Here is a 22,248-nt window from a genome sequence, read left to right as displayed (position 1 = left end):
TTCCAAGAAAGTAATTTGAGTAAATGTCTCAGGCAGCTCCCTGGTTCACATAAGGGGAGGAAACACATTTATATTCACAAGATCCGGTTAAGCTAGGTGTTCCAATAAAAGTAATCCTGGCCTATATAGCATTGATTTCTTAGTCTGTTCTGCTCTATAGTGCTGATATATGACTTTATTGGTTATTATTCTCCTCCAAATTTAGGCTCCTGTGAACATGGTAAAACACTTACAGGCAAAGTAATTATGTTGGTAGTGGTAAGGCATATACTTCTTTTTCTTCCTTCCCAGCTGAACATGGAGAAAGAGAGCAAACAGGTAAATTGACAACTATGTAAATTCCACATCAGGCTCATGTTGTCATGACCCATTCTTTACAATATAGATTCTTGAAAAGTTTGATCTTTGCATTTTACTATATCACAGATTGTTTGATCTGTGTCTCTTCCATTTCTGCCGTACACACGCTTTTGTGGCCTCAGGGTTGCACCTGATCTTTAAGAGAAGCTACCTTTCCAAAATAAACAGGGCCAGGAAAAAACATGGACAAAACAATAGCAAAATTAAATGTGATTTCATTTTAATTTGATCTTTTGTCTGTCTAAGACTTTCTATTTATTTACCTCAAAAGAAAGTTTCTTCCCCAGGCTGAAAAAGATAGGGTGCGTGTTGAGATCAGGGTCTTTGCGGAAGCAGTTGGGTTTGGCGTGATGCTGGTTATGCAAGTGGTTCCATTGGCTTACCGGTATTCCCTTGAGAAGCACAGAAATAGAAACGTGAATTCCATCCAATCGTGAATAAAGCTGTATCCTATATATTCCCCACTGACTATCTACAAACAAAACAAAAACAGCTGCAGTTCTGTTGGTTTATACTTCCTTCCGTCTGGCACAAATTGAATTGTGTACAATGAGAGCGCTCTGGCCTCCATCACCTCCATGTAAGCTAACTCCATTTCTTCTCCTTCTTATTAATTATCTGAAAATACTGCTCTCAAGACTGACTATTGGAAATTCCAGTTTTGATGCTAAATGTATTAGTGTGAAGGAAAAACAGAGTAGAAATACTCCACTAGTTTCTCTTCAGTAGTGAAAAAGTAAAGCAAGTATAGTGCAGTACTGTTAAAAATGCTTCATAACTATGAAATATAGACTGGCTACATTTTTCTTAACCCCATCTCTCCTTTATGTAAGGAAGTACTACTAGTACGATCATTTTTTGCAGGTTTGTGGCAAAAATGATCTTATATTTTCAACACTTCAATGCTTAAAGTGTGCTAAATAAATGCATTATCCTTATCCTATTTTTCAAAACCCTAGAAACAGAAAATAACAATGGATTGGCAGATCCAATTTCAAATATATAAATCATCACAAGTCATCACTTAAACCATCCCTTCTTTTGGATGGATTCTGACCTTAAGAATGCCAAGCACCACATAGTGAGCTACTCTGTTCCACTTGAGCTTTTCAAAGACTGAAACATGGCCAAGATCATGCTGGAGAAAACCATATTGTATCTGGAAGTAAAAATCAACAAACATGACATATATGTACGTAATTTCTCCACATATTTTCTGAATGGAGTAATTGGCACATTTACATCATTAATCACCATGAATTAATCAAAAAGAACCCCTGTTATACTACATATGTTGTGTGATTATATACTGTATGTATAGGTATTTGTTTATGTCTGTGTACTATATAGTACACAACTATATAATACTTTATATGCTGTATGCTGTCAGTAAATATAATAACAATAACAATAACAATAATAATAATAATTGGAAGGGACCTTGGAGGTCATCTAGTCCAACCCCCCTGCTTGGGCAGGAAACCCTATATCATTTCAGACAAATGGCTGTCAGTCTCTTCTTAAAAACTTCCAGTGTTGGAGCATTCACCACTTCTGGAGGCAGGTTGTTCCACTGGTTAATTGTTCTAACTGTCAGGAAGTTTCTTCTTAGTTCAAGGTTGGAGAAGCATGCCTTCCTTCCAAACATTTTAATTTCAGCAGACAAAAAAGATGAAGCAATATCATTCATATTCTGCAATGTAATTTCCTCAGGTCCTGAAACAATGGGAGTAGCACTTTTCTTAATCTGAAGCAATAGGAATACCACTTTTCTTAATCTGTGTGTTATTATTACCACATTATTACCATGCCGCCCTGAGTCTTCGGAGAAGGGCGGGATATAAATGGAATTAAAATAAATAAAATAAATATATTACCACATTCAGATTCAACAGCTGAAAGAATTGAGAATCTAGATAAGTATACAAGATGTGAAATTACTAAAGCAATTAAATTGTTCTAAATACGTTGAAGACTGTTTGACAACTCTGCTATGTTCTGCTATGCAAAGAGGTTACCTGTGCAGTGGTGAACATTGCTATTCCAAGAAGGAAAGGCATCCAGGATTTTCCAAAATACCAGATAGTAAACCAAGATGTAATGTCTAGTAGGAAAGCATGCAGAAATATGAAAACAAAAAAGCTGAATCTTGACTTCAAGAGCCCCATCTTCTCCACTGTTGCACGCAGTTCATGAAAATCCTTTACCAGCATTTCCTACAAGAAGTGATGACAGTTTTTTTACTCACACCAGAATGTAAAAACCCTTTTGGTAGACTAGACCAAAAGCCAATGTATATATTAAACTTAAGGTTGGATTTGCACCAGGATGAACCACTTGACCATACATCTTATTGGGTAACTTAGGACCAGTTGCTCTGTCTCAGAGCAAGCTATAACACAGACTTGCTGGGATAAATTAAGGAGACCCCCATTTATGACATCTGGAGATTCAAAGAAAGTGGACGATATAACTAAATAATGATCTATTCTATCATCTTGATTCCACAGCCAAAGGTTTTTGGATTCTCACATGTGGGGCATCATATCTTCTCAATCATATCTCCTCAGCAATGGCAACTAGAGTGTTTTCAAAAATTACTGTGCATTCTCCTTTCAACAAAATAATAAAGGGAATGGAGTTAATACCCAAAGATTTATTTCAATTATGCGACTTGATGACCAGAAAATATGATCTTGGTCATTGACCAGGTCATTGTTTCATATGGAAAATGTGTCCCACTGCACTTCTGTCTTTATGCTAAGCAGGACATCCAGATCTTAAAACAAAGAACCAATCCATCAATATTTGGTGTTGATAATATAGCGGCAATAGAAAAAAATCTGTAATAGGGATTCCCTGGCTCCTTTAAAAAGCTCTCTTTCAGTACAAGCACAGATACTAGTCCTAGATTTTCAACAATAGACTCCTTTTTGCCCTATGCTTCTCACCACTCTGGACCATAACACTTGTAATCTCTAGAGAAGCTGAAGATCTCCTCCTCCATTGCCTTGGCCCTTGTGCTTTGAGGAATACACCTAAAGCAATTCTCTTTCTCTAGTGGAATGTGCACCTGCAGCAGCAGAGAGGAAGAATTTTGCCAACTGAGAACTTCCACAGACAGAGACCCAGATCAAGAGACAACACAGTTCAGAGCTGAGGGGGAGGGGAAAAGTGAAACTAGAATTTCTCAGGATATGTCAAGTAGTTTAGAAAGATAAAACAAGATTCTGTGTATTACATGTAAGTAAATAAAGGTTTGGGCTCGATTGGATCTCAGTGTCTCATCTCTGGGCTTGAGCGTGACATTCTCCAATTAACTGTACTCAATTTGAGTGAGATAACTAATGTGCAATCATTGCTTGAACTGGGTATATGAAAGCACATGACTGTTTTCTAACTGAGTGCAGTATTGAAAGCGGCGTTGGATATGCACTACATCTGACTTTCGTTGCCTTACATTCCTATCAGACATGCTGTTGAGCCAGATAGAAATGTAGCTTGAGTAGATATCAGCTTGCTTTTATAATGTTCTGGAGCTTCATAACAATCATATATTCAAGGTTCTACCATTTAATGCTGTATAATGTTATCAAAGATTAAGATAATTTTGTTTGAGAGAGAAAATGGAATGAAGGATTGCATTTAAATGCTGAAAAATTAGAGAAAGTACATGAATTTGTGTCCTTTGATAGAATGTTAATTAAATATTGAAACTGGATGGAGAAATGTTAGGCTGTCCAATGGCTGATATGAATGCAGTGGGTAGTATGTGGTGTGTTGCAAATAATAAATGTTTGTTAAAAAGAAGTCAAATTATCTGCACATAAGAGCATTATTCTGCAAATCTGCTTAAATGGAAATTTGCTATATCATGAGAAACATACAAGTAAATGTAATGCAGTGGGAATGAGGTACTGAAGAAGTAGTAAAAGAAGGAGGTAGGGTTAAAAGATCCCAAATGAAGGTTGTTAAATATAAAAGTGAGTGACTGTATGAAATAAATACGTTGAGGTGGTTTGATCAGTGAAAAAGAATGAATGAGGACCCAACTGCAAAACAAATTAGTAATTGGTGAATGGGTCAAGGGGAAGACTGAGAAAGTTGTGACTGGAAAGAGCTGGTGATATCCTTAAAGTCAGAGAGAGAAGAAGCTAAAAGTGCAATAGACAATGAATGAAATGGTAAATAGAGATGAAACAATTACAGTTTGTAAGAATATCTCTTGTCTGTCTATCACATTTATGGTAGCCATTCATCTTCACTTTCTATAGAAAAATATGAACAGATAAAGTGAATAGTATAGATGTCACCTAGATTTAGCTGTATTTTCCTTTTTTTAACCTTATAGCTTTCATTCAATTGGTTTAATGTTACACTTCTGCATTTTGTATAATGTTGTTTGCCCTGAAAGGGATTAGTGTGATGGGGACATACACATACAAAAAAACATGTGTGCCTAAGTTTCTACAGTAAAGGTTCAGCAAAAGAAATCCAACAGCTGAGATCACCCAATACTCACATTTTTGGTGGGCTCACAGCACGGTTGATCTGGGGCAAGCTCTCCAATTAGGAGGGAATTCAAATATTTCTTTACCAGATCCTCATCCTTGTGGAAAGCTACAAAGGCATCCTAAATACACACACACAGACAGACAAACACACACAAAAATAAGGTTAACATGGCTAGGTGTACTTTTGGGAAATAATGAAAAGTGCACTGTAGGTGATGCTTCCCAAAGGACTATGGAGGGAGCCAACTCTATGATCTTGATTATTTTGAGGACTGAAGCTGTGTTTTTGTAGTTTACCTGAAATGAAAATAAGCATCATCTTCCCCTGCAAAGGTTGGACTTATGGAGATGTCTTTTTCTATTGGCTTTGCTCCTGATTCACCCTGTCCCTCAGCATGGTGCAATGCAAAGAACTTGTTGTTATATATGAAGCAGCCTGATGAAGAGGTTCCTACATTAACCGCTTTCTAGAGCTGCAATTTCTGTGCTTTTCTATGGGAGACAGCATCAAAGAAACCCTTAATGGTTATTTCTTTTGCTTAAAAAGAAGAACAGGGGCATTTCTAGCATTTGTGTCAGGGAAAAAAACAAAGTTTGGCAGCGTAGCTGCCTCCTGAGTGCTCAGGCCTAAAGGCTGGAAAGAAAGGAGTTCAAGGCTGACTGTGAGAAATAAAAAGGAGGAGGAACTTTTTTTTTTAACAAAAAGGAATGGAATTACACGTTTGTCTGTCAGAAGCAAGAATGCAGAAAGTGAAAAAAAGGAAAATGGCTTTTTCCCTCCTGTCCAGTGGCGTAGCGTGGGGGGTGCAGGGGGGGCCGGCCGCACCGGGCGCAACATCTGGGAGGGGGCGCGCTCGCACTCGGGAGGGATGGAAGATGCGCCGAAGCGCCCTTCGCGCGGCTGGAGTCCCGCGGGGGGGATCCGGGGCTGAGGCGCACTCGGGGAAGCAGCAACTCACAACCAGCTACTCTTGGGGGACGGAGGCACAAAGCCGGCCAGACAGGGCTCGGAGCCATCCCAGACCACAGCTGCACTTCCACCTTTCCCAGGGCAGTCCCCGCAGACGGAGCGCAGTGCAGGGCACCAGCATGCCCCACTGCCAGAGAAGCGCCCGCTGGTGCGGCCCCGACTCCCTCACCCCGCAGCAGGTGGCGGCGGCGTAGCGGGGCTTGCGAAAAGCGGGGCGGTCAGCGGCGGCTGCTCCCGGCGCTGGGCAAGGGTAAGCAGGGCAAGGTCGCTCCTGCTCAAAAGCCAGAGTTCAGCGGCTGGCGAGGCGCTCGCGCGGGGCTCTCCCGGGGATGGCGGGCCGAACGGGGACCGGCCTCCCCCTCTCCGCGCTAGAGCGGCCCCAGCGGTGGCGGCCCGGCGCACGTGGCTGAGGGGGCGGCGGTGGTGGGAGGGGGGTCAGAGGAGCGAGCCGAGCTCTCCCGGGGCAGCAGGTGCGGGCTGGTGCGGCTCCAGGCTCAGCCGCAGCTCCGGCCAAGGGCTGCCAAGCTCACGGGGCATCGTGCCGGCCCCCTCCCTTGCTCCCTGCGCCCGGATGCGCCCCCGGCAGAAGCCCCGGCCAGCCGCGGTGCATGCCTGAGCGAGACGGGCAGCTGCGCTGGCGGGTCCCGCTCTCTTCCAGGCATCAGAGGTAAGAAAGGGACGGCGGCGCCCCCAGCCGCCCCCCGCCGGCTCCGAAGCGGAGGCTCCGCTGCGCCGCCCGCCTCCTGGCACGGCCTCAGGTCCCGGCGCTTCTGCCGCACGTGAGGGAGGGGATGCCGGACCTTCCCCCTTTTCCCAGGGGAGGCGTGGGTGGGGGGTGCGGCAGACGCCCAGGATGCGGGGCTCCCTGCGGCAGACTCGAGTGCTAAAATCCACGGGTTAGGGGGCGCAAATTACTTGCCTTGCCCCGGGTGCTGACAACCCACGCTACGCCACTGCTCCTGTCCCATGGAGGAGTCCCCTCCTTTCCGACCCTGCACAGTTGAGGGGATGGGGTGGTGGTTCAGAATCCACAAGATTGTAGGCATGGCACTTTGGCCCTTTTGTATAAGCATCAACACCTCCACTCTTCAGGTTTTGACCCTCTCCTTGCTCTGCCTATTCAGTTGGAGGAAGAAATCCCCTTGGTAGCAAATTGAGAACCTTCTTTTCACACGCACACACACAAAAGTGAAAATGAAGGCACAATTAATTTTTAAAAATATACAAAAGGAGGGGCAGCACAATCAGACTTTTAAGGTTCTGTTATTATAGCCAATCTCAATAAAAGTAGTTTTATCCTTACTGTAGAATTGATTTCCTGGTCTAGTCTACTTAGTGGGGCTGAAATAAACGTTCAAAAATTATACAACTCTATGGGGACCTTGAGATTATTATTTTTTCACTGCTTCAGGAATATTTTCAAGACAGGAAACAGGATACATACAGCCACCATCAATCGAAAACATGTTTGACAACAGACTACAAAGACTTTAAATGAACAACCCACATGGACATCCCCAGATGGACACAACACTGAACTGGATTTCTACATCTAGTGCTTTCACCAATAAACCCAAGTCACAATAACCAGTTAAAGAAAAAGCTCCTCACCCAATGTATTTATTTACTTACAAAATTTATATAGCTGTCTACTTGCTCATAGTGACTCTAGGAAACTTGCAAACAATAAAAACATAATATATAGGGGGGGAAATGACTTATTCAGTGGAATCATCTCCACTCCTCTGAAGCTGAATGGGAAGCTACATGTCTGAATGCCAAAGCTTTTACATAAATTCCATGCCCAATATCCTGATAAACAACACGAATTAATTAACTTTCTCCTTCTCTTTTCATTTTCAGGCCTAATGCCTTATTTCAGCAAGGGGAGAAAGTCAGTGCCACCTTATACTTGCTGTGCGGTGACAGACTGCCATGAACTGTAGGGAGGAGGGATGAGTAGGGGGGTGCTTGGGGAATTGAAAGTAGAGACGGTACTTCCTCAAGATGCTACCCCAAGGTCATCCAGCTGAAAGGAGGAGGGAGCCACATACCAAGCTGCATTTGACTGACCATTCCCTTCTTTTGACCTCCTTAGGGATGGGACATGCAATATTCCTTGCCTCCCCACTTAGTGGGTGGCTAATGTGACCGGCAAGAGACAGTCCCTCAGATAACCTGGTCCCAAGTCATGAAGGGCTTTTAAGGTGACAAGCAGCACCTTCAATTGCACCCAGAAGCAAATTGGCAACCAATCCAACACCTACAGGAGAGGTGACGTATGTGCACACTGAGGTCTGAAAAATCCATGTGGGCAATTGCATTTTGAACCAACCAGAGCTCCCAGAGGCTTTTCAAGGGCAGCTCCATGTATAGCGGATTGCAATAGTCAAGACAAGAGGTGTCGAGCCCCGTTGGCTCAACACTTCAAGGGGCGTTCGGGGAGGCCGACCCAGGAGCGGCAGGCCCACCAGCCAGCCGGGCGTCAGTCTTTGGGGGCACACGGTGGACACCGTACTCCACAAGCACCCACCTCGCAGACCCCAAAAGGGCCCCAGGCGTTTGCTGTTCGGCAGACTCGGCAGCCAGCCGCTTCGCATTCCCGGATGCCTGCGCTCCGGCAAACAGCTGATCCGGAGCTCACTCACATGCCTGCATCAGAGGGGGAGGCAGAAGGCCCCGCAGGCACTCACGAAGACAGCAAAGATAGCCTCCAACTGTTGTTTTTGGAGGTGGACACCCGGAGGGGGCCTTGGCAGAGGAAGGTCATCTCTGTGAATGCCTGTGTGACTGTAAATCAGCCATTAACACTGGATGGGCCAGGGCCGAGGCTAGACAGTGGACCATGGTGGGACTTGTGGAAGGGAGCAACTGAGCTGGGTACACGCTGGGTGGTGGAGGGTGGCACGACGAGAGGGTTGGTGGGGATACTTACTAACCGCATGGCCAGTGGGTTGCAGGGGAGCACAGGTGGCGGGACGCGCAAGGAGACAGGAAGAGGGCAGGATTTAATAGAGACCAGCTGGATGCTGGTTTGGGTGGGGAAGGGTGGGGCAGAGAAATGCACCACTATAAAATGAACATTGGGGCAGATAGCTCCCAACGCTGACTTTGTATGTACTTAGAGCTTCGGAAAGAAAGGAATCCTTGTTGTCGACCGTACCATGCCTCATCGATTGCTTGTCTTGCCAGGGACGGTTTTGTTCTGTACCAGCCTACTACCGGCCCTGCAGATAAGGCAGGGACAACCCCTTTTACAAGAAGGCAAGAGGCTGGAACTAAGCCTTCCAAATTTATGAACACAAAAGCAAATAGAGCAAAATAAGACATGAACCATGAAACAGGAACTATTCAAACGGTTGCCTTCTGCTGCAGGAGCCGGGTGAGGGGGGCTGTCAAGGCAGCAAACCCAGGGATGAAAGTTCGGTAATAGTTGGTGAACCCAAGAAGTCGCTGAACATCCTTCACGCGACACGGGGGTTGCCAACTCTGCAAAGACTCAACCTTACTCGGCTCCATGGCGATGCCCTCAGGAGAAATGCGGTGACCCAGGAAATCGATGGTCACCCGGTAGAACTGGCACTTCTCCAACTTGGCAAACAGCCGATGTTCTCGGAGTTGCTGCAGGATCTGATGGAGATGCTGATGGTGCACCTCACGTGACGGGAAGTAGATCAGGATGTCGTCCAAGTAGATCACGACAAATTGATCCAACAAATCCCGGAAAATGTCATTCATGAAATGCTGAAACACGGCGGGGGCGTTGGTTAGGCCAAACGGCATCACCGTGTACTCAAAATGTCCATAATGAGTACCAAACGCCGTCTTCCACTCATCACCCAGTCGAACCCTGACAAGGTTGTAAGCTCCACACAGGTCCAGTTTCATGAAGATCTTAGCCTTCCGGAGTCGGTCCAAGAGTTCGGGGATGAGGGGCAGTGGGTAACGATTGCGCACCGTGATGGCGTTGAGTTTCCTATAATCGCAACAAAGCCGCAATTCGCCCGACTTCTTTTTGACGAAGAGCATGGGTGCAGACACTGGCGAGGACGAGGGCCAGATGAAACTGCAAGCCAAATTCTTCTCCAGAAAGTCCCGCAATGCAGCCAACTCGGGGTCCGACATGGAGTACAAATGCCCCACTGGGAGAGGCACATCAGGGACTAAATCAATGGGGCAGTCATAGGGCCTGTGCGGGGGTAATTGATCCGCCTCTGCCTCGCTGAACACATCAGCAAAGTCGGACAGTTCGGGAGGCAAGGAAACCCCTGGGGAACCCTCCACCTGGCCAGCACAGATATGGCGGGAGTGGTCCACGCACTACAAGCTTGGGAAGGTGACCAAGTTCTGTGACCAATAGATCTGTGGGTCATGCGCCCGGAGCCACGCCAGTCCCAAGACCACGGGGAAATGCAGATCTGAGGTTATATAGAACTGGATGGCCTCCACATGGCAACTGATGGCCATACATAATGGTTGCGTCGCGGCTGTAATTGGCCCAGACAGGAGCACTCGACCATCGATAGTCTCTACTAACATGGGCAGATCCACCGGGCACTGGGTAACAGCCCATTTGGCCACAAATGCTGAGTCCATAAAATTTGTGGTGGCCCCAGAGTCAATTAAGGCATGGACTGGAATCCCCTCTGGCTTGCCAGGAAGGATCAGACGTGCCTCCAATATCAGATGCCATGGAGGTCCACAGGCAGCATCGGAAAGACGTCGCTCAGTGTTGTTGTGGGACGCCCGATCTATCACACCGTCTAGATCGGGCTCGGGGCGTTTCCCGACAGAAAAGTAGGGGACTTTCTCAGGGCAGACTCGGTCACTGATGTCCGCTGTCACTTCTTTGGGCAAAAGGCAGCTAAATGTCCAGGGTCCCCGCAGTAAAAACACAACCCCCCCCCGATCGTCGTCTGTTCATTTCAGTCACTGATAGACGAGACCTGGCGGCACCCAGCTCCATTGGCTCCTCCCTTTGAACTGGGGGCTCACGCACAACAGGGGCGGCAGGGGTCTGTGGGGTGGCATGGTGACTCCTTCGCTGCTGCAACCGAGCATCGATCCGCAGGCAGAGATGGATCAGCCCATTCAGGTCTGAGGGAATATCCACACGGGCCATCTCATCCAACATCTCCTCCGACAATCCATCCTGGAAGGCATCCACAAGCGCAGCCTCATTCCAGGCGGAATCCTGGCTAAGCAGCCGAAAATCGCTGATATAGCCCTGTAGCTATATATAGCTCTGTTGACCCTGCCTCAGAGCTTTCAGGCGTCGAGTAGCAGTCTGCATCTTTATAGGGTCCTCATACATCAGACGCATATGATCACAAAACCCCACAAAGTTGTCCAACAATGGACTAGGTTGAGCCAGCAGAGGCGTGCCCCAACAAGCTGCATCACCCGAAAGAAGGCTTAACACAAACCCCGGTCAGTGGGGAAATCAGCTGCTCTCATGCTGATAAAGAGCTGGCATTGTCCCAGGAAAGCAGGAAACAGTTCTGGATTGCCAGTAAATTTATCCGGCATCGCAACTTGTCATTTTCTCCTGGGTGGGGGTGATGGTGGGGGTGCAGCATGGACCTGAGCTTGCAATTGAGCCACCTGAGCTGCCAACAAAGGGAGTTGCTGGGCGAGGTGGGCATTCTCAGCACGTAGCTGCTCCATAATAATAGTAAGGGGTGGGAGGCTGAAGGCAAACTGTTCTGTACCAGCCTACTACCGGCCCTGCAGATAAGGCAGGGACAACCCCTTTTACAAGAAGGCAAGAGGCTGGAACTAAGCCTGCCAAATTTATTTACACAAAAGCAAATAGAGCAAAACAAGACACGAACCATGAAACAGGAACTATTCAAACGGTTGCCTTCAGCAAACCAGCCCTCCCACGCATTCCCCTTTTAAACAGTTCAGGGCGTGGCTTCTCTCTGCCTCCTTCCGAGGTGCCCCATTGCCTTCCTCTGTTTACGCCTGATTGACTGCCTCCTGCGTCAGGCGTCCTTGAACAGGGCCAGCTGTGGGTCATCTTCATCCACGCTGTCAGGCTCACACAGCTGGGTCTGCGTCGTAACCAGGTGGGAGGGGCCTGGCTGAGGGCTCTCATCAGCAAGCTCTCCAACCCCCTCAGCAACCTCTCCAACACCCCCCTCCTCCTCCTCTGAATCGTCCGACCCAAATGCCAAACCCACAGGCTGACCCTGAATCACAACAGGTTTCGACAGTAAGTCAGCGTTTCCACCATTCTGTTTTCTTGCTGCTGTGTTGTGCTTCGGTGTCCTAGCCGACCGACATGGCTGAGGGAACCCAGGGGGCCGTACCTGCGGCTGAAGGAGGAGAGCCAGCAAGGGCCACAGCACCCCTTGATGTTGAGGAGGTAGCAGAGGCCCTGCCTGTTGTGCGGCCCAAGGCCCGGGACCCCTGCTCTGGGGTGGCTGGCAGCAGGCCCCAGGGGACGGGTGGCCAAGCAAGTGGTGGGGAATGGTGGTTGAGTCCTGTTCTGGGACAGGCAGACACAGGCCAGGAAAAGCCATCTAAACAGAGGGGGCCGTTGTTGGAGTGGAGAGAACGACGTGTCACGGATGAGGAGGGTGAGGAGTGCAGCTATTCCACAGCACCGGGTAGCTACACCCTGGATGTTCTAAGAGACAGATTTGGGGAACCCCAGCCATGGACCCCCATTTAACCCGAACCTGATACTGGACGCTGGTCACAAGATAGAGCCACCCCTGTGCATCAGGGCCAGACCCACTTCCGTCTGGCAAGTCCCCGGTTCTGGGCTCCGCAAGGTATTGGTACACCGAGGGGACCCATGCCCCCTATGCAAGCCCCAGTTGTTGCTCCAGCACAGGGGCCTATAGAGGGGCCCACAACAGGGGATGGCAGTTCCGCACGATGCACAGGACCACCTGCGGGGGGGTTGGCTGGCAACATCCGGGGGCCATGACACAAGGACCACAAGCCCAGATGGGTCCCTGGGGACCTGGCACAGCATGGGGCCGGCCACCCTGACCGTCTAACTATATTCTTAACCCATGTCATACACCATCTAGACATATTCAGACCATTGTATGCCTCCCAATGGGCAATGGTGATGGAGGTCATGACAGCACTTCAAGAGGAGGCTGCGGTGTGGGTGGCTAATTTATATAGCGATCATGTTAGGGAGCTGGGGGATGTTGGATTGTTCTTGGAAGCGCTGTGGGTATGCTTCGAAGACGTCACTCGTGTACACCGCACTGAGGCTGAGATCGTTGGGCTCCGACAAAATGGCCGTCCGGCAACAGAATATGTTCATGAGTTCAGGGAAGTGGCCGGAAAGCTTAGTTCATGGCCGGAGCAGATGTTGATTTACCACTTCCGGACTGGGCTGGACAGGGCTCTCCAGAGGGCTTGTATCATCCGCAGGATCCCTCCTAGACTCCAGGAATGGCTCCGTGTGTCAGTTGAATTGGACGTTGGTTTGCAGGGCTGTAAATGGCGTATAGGAACCCAGGCCGAACCACGACGAGCCCTAAACAAATTGCAGCCAGAAGAACAAAAGCTGGCAACACCAGTGATGACACCTACAGCACCACCACGTCGGGCCACGCTCCGATGCTTCTGGTGTGATCAACCGGGGCACCGTGTTGCGGATTGCCCAGTGCGTGCCTCAGGTAGTGGCAGGTACACCGCCAACACAGGGTCTCTCCCCTGGACAGTCTGTGGAACGTTCCCATGCCACTCATCAGACCCCAGGTGTGACACCCCGAAAAGACATCCAGACTGAGACAGAGAGGCCAACGGGTGTGGACGATGGCACTGAGGAATGGGAGGAGGACACAATGGTAAGTGCACGTATATGCCCCTTCACGGTCCCCATAACGTTGGTGAGTCCCAACATGGGTGGCAAACTAGAGTTTAAAGCTTTGATCGATTCGGGTAGCACTCGCTGTTTAATTAACCAAAAAGTGGTGTCCAAGGTTGGTATTAAGGTGGTGCGGTTAAATACCCCTATACGTTTCCAACAGGTGGACGGATCCCTCTTGGGGTGTGCACCCATTATGCATGTAACAAAACCCATACGCTTGGAAACGGGGGAGCACTGGGAATTGTTGCGGTTTATTGTGGTGCCTTCCATGACCGAGGAGGTGATTTTGGGTCTCACGTGGTTAGATAAATGGGGTCTGACCATTTGGTGGGAGGGGGTTGCCATCATCTTTGCCTTGGGATGGGTCCCCAGCCCCCGAACCACGAACGCATGGAAAGAACGAGGCCGGGTAAAGAGAAGGCCTGTGGAGTAAAGTCCAGGATGGAGATTCAAGTACCATCAGAGTATTCCGACTTACTGGAGGTCTTCAATGAATAAGAGTGCGATCTTTTACCACCCCATCTACCCACAGATTGCGCAATTGAGCTAGAGCCGGGGGTGAAACTGCCCAAGCCATGAATGTATGCTATGGCTCCAAGAGAGATGCTGGAGTTATGGCGGTACATAGACAAAAATTTGGCAAGGGGATTCATCCAGCCTGCACGTTCACGGATGGCAGCACCCGTCCTCTTTAGAGAAAAGAAAGACGGTACTCTCCAGCTATGTGTGGACTACCATGGAGTTAACACGGTGTGCGTCAAACATTTGTATCCATTACCCCTAATGAAAGACATGTTGGCCCACCTGGCTAGCGGAAGGGTGTTCACCCGGTTGGATCTGCGGGAAGCCTATTACCGGGTACGGATCAAGAAGGGTGATGAGTGGAAGATGCCATTTAATTGCCCACTTGGCAGCTTCCAGTTCCGTGTGATGCTGTTTGGTCTCCAAGGGGCTCCTGCGGTGTTCATGCAATTAATAAATCAAGTGTTGCATGAACATTTGGATAGAGGGGTCCTCGTTTATCTCAATGACATTTTGATCTATTCAAAGACCATGGAGGAGCACATTGCCTTGGTACGGCAAGTGTTAGAAAAACTCTTGGAGGCCTGGTTATATGTGAAACTCACAAAGTGTGAGTTTCATACCTCTTGCTTGGACTATCTGGGCTATAGGATATTGGCAGCCGGGATTGAAATGGACCCCAAGAAAGTGAAGGCGGTGCAACAGTGGCAAGCACCAAAAACACGATGCCAGTTGCAAAGTTTCTTGGGGTTCACCAATTTTTACCGGCAGTTCATCCCATCGTTCACTGCAGTTGCCTTGCCTCTGACGGATTTGCTGCAGACCAAACAGCTGTCAGTGAAGCCACGTCCAGGGTTAAAAGTGGCATGGTCTGCCAAATGTCAACAGGCATTTGAGTCATTGAAAAGGATGTTTGCCAAAGAACCCATTTTGTTACACCCAGATGCTAACGTGCCATTTATCATTCAAGTGGATGCCAGTGACATGGCAGTAGGAGCCATTCTGCTGCAATGGAACGATAGCGGAACACTACAACCATGTGCATATGCATCAAAGAAGCTAACGGCCACCGAACGGCCTGGGCTATCTGGGAAAAGGAGGCCTTTGCTGTTCAGTGGGCATTGGAAATGTGGCGGCACCATTTGGAAGGTGGGGAAAAACCGTTCAAGGTCTGGACGGACCATAAAAACATCGAGGAGTATGTAAGGAATTGCAAAGTCTGTGCCACCACTAAACCCCATCCTGGAAAGCCTTTGGGACTCCTGCAACCAGTGGCTGATCCCTGCAGACCGTAGCAGGATATAGCCATGGATTTTATAGTGGAGTTACCGGAAAGCCGAGGGTATACAGTTATATGGGCAGTTTTGGACCTGTTTTCTAAACAGACCCATTTTGTGCCATGTAAGGGACTGCCATCGGCCCGGCGATTGGCATGGATGTTCCTGATGCATATTTATCGCTTACACGGTGTGCCCAGGCGGATCATTTCGGACAGAGGGGTACAATTCACAGCTAAATTTTGGCGGGAGTTTGTCCAGTTCATTGGGTCATCCCAGGGATTGAGTTCCGGATATCATCCTTGTACTAACGGAGCAGCCGAACGAGCCAATGCCACTGTAGTGCAGTATCTGTGTAACTATGTCTCCTACCAGCAAACAGACTGGGTGGATCTACTGGCATTCGCAGAGGTGGCCCATAACAATGCAGTGCATAGCAGTACCAGTTACTCCCCATACAAGGTGGTATTGGGATATGAGTTTATTCCTATTCCGGAATGCATCCAGGGGACGGCTTCCCCCTGCCAACCTAAAGAATGGATGGTTCAAATGGAGGGGGTATGGAAAGCGACCAAGGAGGCACTGAAAAAGGCAGCTAGCACAAACAAGGAGCAGGCAGACAAGAAACGACAGCCTTTTCACACCCCGAAAATCAGGGACTGGGTGTATTTATCCACAAACTATTTGCGCTTGCAAATACCTAGCAAGAAATTGGGCCCCAAATATATAGGTCCGTTCCAAGTCACCCAAGTCATTAACCCAGTGACAGTACGGCTTAGGATACCCAAGTTCCTTGGCAAAATCCACCTGGTTTTCCACAGCAGCTTGCTGAAACTGGCCCCCACATCTGCAGGGGTGGTGGAGAAGGGGTCTTCCAGTCCTGTCCATAACGGATATTACAAAGTACAGGAGATCATTGACTCCAGGATACGGAGGGGAAATGTGCAATATCTTCTGTTATGGAAGGGGTATCCGGCATCTGAAGCATCATGGGTGGTGGAGGGGGATGTCCAAGTACCTAGCCTGGTTCGGGCGTTTCACCGTAAATATCCAGAGAAACCCGGGAGGGGACGTGTAGAGCCTGTTGCCCACATAGGGGTATGTGTAACATCTTCCTCTTGCCTTCCAGGTGAAGCCCTGGCAAGGAGAACCACCTGTTGAGCCCCATGGGGCGTTCGGGGAGGCCGACCCGGGAGCGGCAGGCTCACCAGCCAGCCGGGCGTCGGTCTTTGGGGGCACACAGTGGACACCGTATTCCACGAGCACCCACCTCGCAGACCCTAAAAGGGCCGCAGGCGTTTGCTGTTTGACAGATTCGGCAGCTGGCCGCTTCGCAAACAGCTGATCCGGAGCTCACTCACACGCCTGCGTCAGAGGGGGAGGCGGAAGGCCCCGCAGGCACTCATGAAGACAGCCCGGATAGCCTCCAACTGTTGTTTTTGGAGGCGGACACCCAGAGGGGGCCTTGGCAGAGGAAGGTCATCTCTGTGAATGCCTGTGTGACTGCAAAGCAGCCGTTAACACTGGACGGGCCGGGGCCGAGGCCAGACAGTGGACCATGGTGGGACTTGTGGAAGGGAGCCACCGAGCTGGGTACACACTGGGTGGTGGAGGGTGGCACGACAAAAGGGTTGGGGGGGATACTTACCTACCGCATGGCCAGTGGGTTGCCGGGGAGCACAGGTGGCGGGATGTGCGAGGAGACAGGAAGAGGGCAGGATTTAATAGAGATCAGCTGGATGCTGGTTTGCATGGGGAAGGGTGGGTAGGTAAGAAAATTCACCACTATAAAATGAGCGTTGGGGCAGATAGCTCCCAACACTGACTTTGTATGTACTTGGAGCTTCAGAAATAAAGGTGACTAGGCCATGAGTGACCATGAGTAGGGATTGTTGGTCCAGGAAAGGGCATAACTAGCACACAACCTGCAGTTGCACAATACTCGCAGCAGGGAAAAATAAAATGCCATCTAAGGCTCTAAAAATGACAATGCTTATTTATTTATTTATTGTAAGTATTTTATTAGGATTTTTTAACATAACATAAGTCATTATAAAACAAAATGTTGTCTGGGTAACATTTATAAGACAGTCCTTAACAATTAATTTCTATAATCTATATTCCATATGTTATGATTATTTGATTTCCCCTTTCCCCAATGTATCTTTCTTTGCAAAAGATTACATTAAGACAGTTTTATTTGCTTAACAACAGTTCAATATATAGTTTCAATAATCCTGTATATCATTTTAGTTGCCTTATCATAAATCCTGTCACCATGTTTATTTCAGCTTATTTCTCCCCTTTTTAACACTTAACTATATTTACCTTGGTGGATTTCATTCTGTTTTTTCGTATCCTCTCATATTTTTATATTTCCCAATCAATAATTAAAAAAAAGATAAATAAAAAGAAACAAAAAAAGAAAGAAAGAAGAGCAGCTTATTTCTCCCTCCAAATTCTAAATTTTCTTACAAATAACAATCAGTTCAACATTCAACTATATTTACATTAGTGGATTTAAGTACTAAACCAAAAAAATAACATATGAAAATATGTATTTCTCCTAAATTAATATATATTTATTCCCTCAATTTCTCATTCTTTTTAACCATAGCTAAGAATGTATTTAGTTTAAATTTTGAACATTCCATTCAATAGTTCTAATCATTTAATCCTTTAAATCTCTTTCAAAACACATTTTTTTATATTTTTCTTATCATCACATTTAAGTGGCTAAAATGTTTTCTTTTGTTTAAATCAACTCAACTCAGAAGAATAGGAAAAAAAAGAAAACAAAACACAATTATATTGATTTGGAGGAAGAAAAAGAAGAAAAAATTTCCCTCTAAGAGTAGTATATTAAAATTTTCCCATTTCTTTGTTGTTGTTGTTGTTAGCTGCGAAGTCGTGTCCGACCCATTGCGACCCTATGGACAACATTCCTCCAGGCCTTCCTGTCTTCTACCTCATTTCTTAGCCATATTCAAACAAAGGTTTCTTTTTGAAATATTCTTTCTGAACTATTCTATCTTTTTCCTGCTGTTTCATCATCATTTGTTTCCCTAAAGGGAATTTTTTCTCATTCTTTTCCTTATCTTCAAAGTTGTTTCCCATTTGGATTAAATCATAACTCTTTATTTTATATGATTCCATCTTCAAATTTCCATCCTCAAAATTATATTTAATCATCTCTGTTATATTTTCATGAAAACATTCTTGGAGTGAAATTAAGTTGAAAATAAGTTGATTCATGCACTCACGTTTATTCTGCATTTCCTTGTAGTTTAAAAACATTGTCCTTTGAAATTTTTGCAGCTTATCATATGTTTCCTTTTGTGAAATGAGCGGTTTATAAGGTTCCTTTAAGTCTCTATATTCAGAGATTCTTTGAGTCATCTCTACTGTATTTTCAGAGATTTCTTGGAGTGAAATTAGGTTGGAAATAAGTTGGTTCATGTTTTCAAAGTTGTTGTGAATTTCTATGTAGTTTAAGGTCATTGTCCTTTGGAACTGTTGTCGCTCATCACATGTTTCCTTTTGTAGAGTATTCATTGCTTCAGCTGTGTTATCCAATTTGTTTAAGCAGGTGCATTCAAAGTTTAAGAGTTCAAAGGGGGAAAAAAAGAAAAGAAAAAATTCTCCTCCACCAGCAGGGGTCAGCATTTGCTCATTTTTCATGTCTTTCTGGTTATTTTCCTTCTCTAAAGAGCAAATTTCGCCGCCCAAGTGAGAGAGAAGGAACGGAGTCCCCCTCCCCCTTTCTTTCTTCGGAGGTCTCTTATTTTGGGGATTTTCTTCTTCAGGAAAGTAGGTAGAATAGAGAAAATCAATATTCTTACCCAGATTCAAGCATTCTGCTTTACTATTTGCTTAGTTTAATCGCTTGTGACTTCCATTTGGTTCAGCTGTGGCTGAACATGGCGTTAGTCAGCCTTTTCCTCTGTTGGTTTCTGGGAGGCTTCTCCTGGACTGTTTGGAGAGACCACCGTCTCTCCTAAGTCCCTAGGATTTCCTTCCTTCAGTCCACCCCTTCAGGGTGGATTTTGGCCACTTAGGGTCCCCAACAAAAAGAAATTTCAACCAGAGAATCCGATGTTTTGGATTCTCCAACTGCTTCGCTGAAAACCGGAACAGGAAGTCGATAATGCTTTTTTAATTAAACAAGCTGATAAAGGAGGGATAGTTGTCATTATGAATGTGGCTTATTAAGTTCATGAAGCAAAAAGGCAACCCTGTACCACACTGAGATATCAGAATGAACTGCGCAGTCTCACCTATACAAGAGAGACTACATACTCCCTAACAAATTTGAAATCCATTGACAACATCCCTGAAAGCATGGACAAGCACAGACTTCAAATTATCAAGAAAATAATAACCAATGACAACCCAGCTCAGTTTATCACCAGACCTCATGACTTTCATTCATCACTATTTTTACACTGGTAACAGATATATCTGCGTATGAATGGCACACTTATGTGCACATACATCACTCTGCAATATGTTCATGGAAGATTTCAAATGTTCTCAACTATTAACTCCTGAATTTATATGAAATTTATTGATGACATTTTCATAATCTCTACCCAAGAAAACAGTCCCTCTTTAAATTCCATCAAGGACTTCAATGCTTCCAATACTTCAATCCCATTAACAACCCAAGTCATGATGTATTCAACAACAAATCCACTTTTCTGATAATAGACCATCATGGATGCATAAACTACATAATGGACACATAAACACCAAGAAGCTTATAAATCACCATGCATACCTACATGCTTCCAGTTTCCATCCAGAATATACCATCAAATGGACAGTCTATACTCAAGTACAGATTCACAAAAACCTTCACCAGCAGAAAAAAATGTGAGACAGCTGTATCTACATATATCAAGAAGTAGCAGGCAATCTCAGAAGGCTTTAACAAAGACAGTGGGGTTTTAACCCATCATGATTACAGTAGGTAACCTGTTTCAAGGAACCCTCATCTGCTAATTCCTCAGTTTTCCCCTTTTCTTTCCCATTCCCAGATGTTTTTGAGCCTCAGCTACTGATCCTTGTATATGCAAATTACAACTGGTAAATGAAAAAGTCCATCTCTGACCTGGGAATTTCTTATTTAGCTTGTATTTATGTATTTTATACACTGAAGCAATAATGACATAGAGTTAGTTATACATGTATGTGTGTGCATACATGTGCGAGTATGCATTTAAACATTTAATCAAAATAAATATTATAAATAAGTTCTGGGTCTATAAACTATTGTTGAAATGTACAATAGAGTCTACAGATTCTAAACTTACATAGAATTCAGTCCCCAGTGTATTTACTAAAAAATCCTAAAATTCAACAAGCCGTGGTAGAGCATGCACTTCTCTGCTACCAATATTACTCATATTGAGTAATACTGGTAGCAGAGAAAGTCTGCCTGTGAATTTTGCTTAGGCAAAATATAAGCTGAGTCCATGTCCATGCAAAACACCTTCTGAGCAGGTCTTCAAACCTAAACTGTATTTTGTTCACATTGTCTAGAAGTCAATAAAGTTAAGTAGCTCAAGTGCAGGCAAACATTGACCCCCAAACTGAAAAATAGAAAGTTGGCAAATCAAAGCAACTTGTATGTCTGCCAGGCCCCTGCCCTGTCCTTTTTCCAATAACACTTCTAAATTTTGTTCAGATACTACAGAATTGCCAAGCGATACAACCACCACCTGGAGCTTCTTACATTGTGTCAAAGCATTGGACTGTCCAATCCAGAATGATATTCTGTAATGCCAGAATTCCCTATGGCTTCTGACAAGAGAGATTCTTTCCTCTCATTCTTCTATTCGAGACCCTTGGAGAAAGACTGAGGAAGAGACAGCCTCAACCTGGAGTGTGTGCATACAAAGCAAGTGTTTTGTGGCAGCCTTCAGGTCATTCCAACCCTCTTTCCCCTCAGCAAGGACTTACCGTGGCATCTTGTCCAGAATAGTGTCTGATGAGGCGAGGCCCACCGGGATGCTGCAAATAGAACTGACTTACATCATAAACTTTTCGGTTGATTACCAGCCATCTCTCTTCCTTCAAGTCTCCATTGCCTGTGCGGAGCCCCACCTCCTGCCAGGTGAAGAGACGTGGGACCCCTGGCTCGGTCTCTGGATTCCCTACACTGGCTCCTGATTGAGGAGGCATCCTGGCTGGAAGCACTGAGGGATGCTGTTCCACTAACTCCTGGGCGGTTTGTTTTCCCCTGTGGAAAGTTGAAATGACTCTACCTCTTCATTCTGTTAAATGTTGCAGACAACTTTATATACACCTTTATCAACTACCCACACTGCTATTAACCTTTTGTTGCTCCAGATTTATTCTTGAAAGGCTTCCATCTCCTCCCTCTGTAGGAGGTGTAAAACTGGATAGTATTAGAGTCTTGAGCTGATTTAATGAGGATATTATTGTTGAGGGTTTTAAAAAATAATAATAATAAAAAACAGAATAATAAACAACTGTGTAAAATATTCTGGGTAAGAATTGAATATGTTCAGTAACAGCTCTCTATAGGAGTCTAGCGGCCTCATCACCAGCAGTTACTTTTAAAGGGCTTCCTTCTGAGGGTTTTTTAAAAATAATAATAATAAAAACAGAATAATAAACATCTGTGTAAGAATTGAATAAGTTCGACAACAACTCTCTATAGGAGTCTAGCAGCCTCATCACCAACACTTACTTTTAAAGATAAGATAAGAAAGCAGAGAATTGGGAAACCCATTC

The 22,248-nt window shown here is 45.9% G+C and overlaps 1 protein-coding gene across 1 annotated transcript in view; it reads right to left on the bottom strand.

The window, feature by feature from the left end:
- Positions 1–21,672, bottom strand: part of LOC308661071 (acyl-CoA (8-3)-desaturase-like) — a gene marked incomplete at both ends in the record, with an annotated part of 33,300 nt that extends 11,628 nt beyond the window's left edge. The window contains 6 exons of the mRNA XM_081315799.1: positions 234–291; positions 624–752; positions 1,418–1,519; positions 2,379–2,576; positions 4,883–4,993; positions 21,451–21,672. Of these exons, the coding sequence (XP_081171925.1) occupies positions 234–291; positions 624–752; positions 1,418–1,519; positions 2,379–2,576; positions 4,883–4,993; positions 21,451–21,672 (820 nt within the window). The remainder of the gene's footprint in view (positions 1–233; positions 292–623; positions 753–1,417; positions 1,520–2,378; positions 2,577–4,882; positions 4,994–21,450) is intronic.
- Positions 21,673–22,248: the final 576 nt, after the last annotated feature.

This window comes from Vipera berus (genome assembly GCF_964194415.1).
Source record: "Vipera berus genome assembly, chromosome: 1".
Classification (NCBI taxonomy): domain Eukaryota; kingdom Metazoa; phylum Chordata; class Lepidosauria; order Squamata; family Viperidae; genus Vipera; species Vipera berus.
This window is presented reverse-complemented; position numbering and strand designations above follow the sequence as displayed.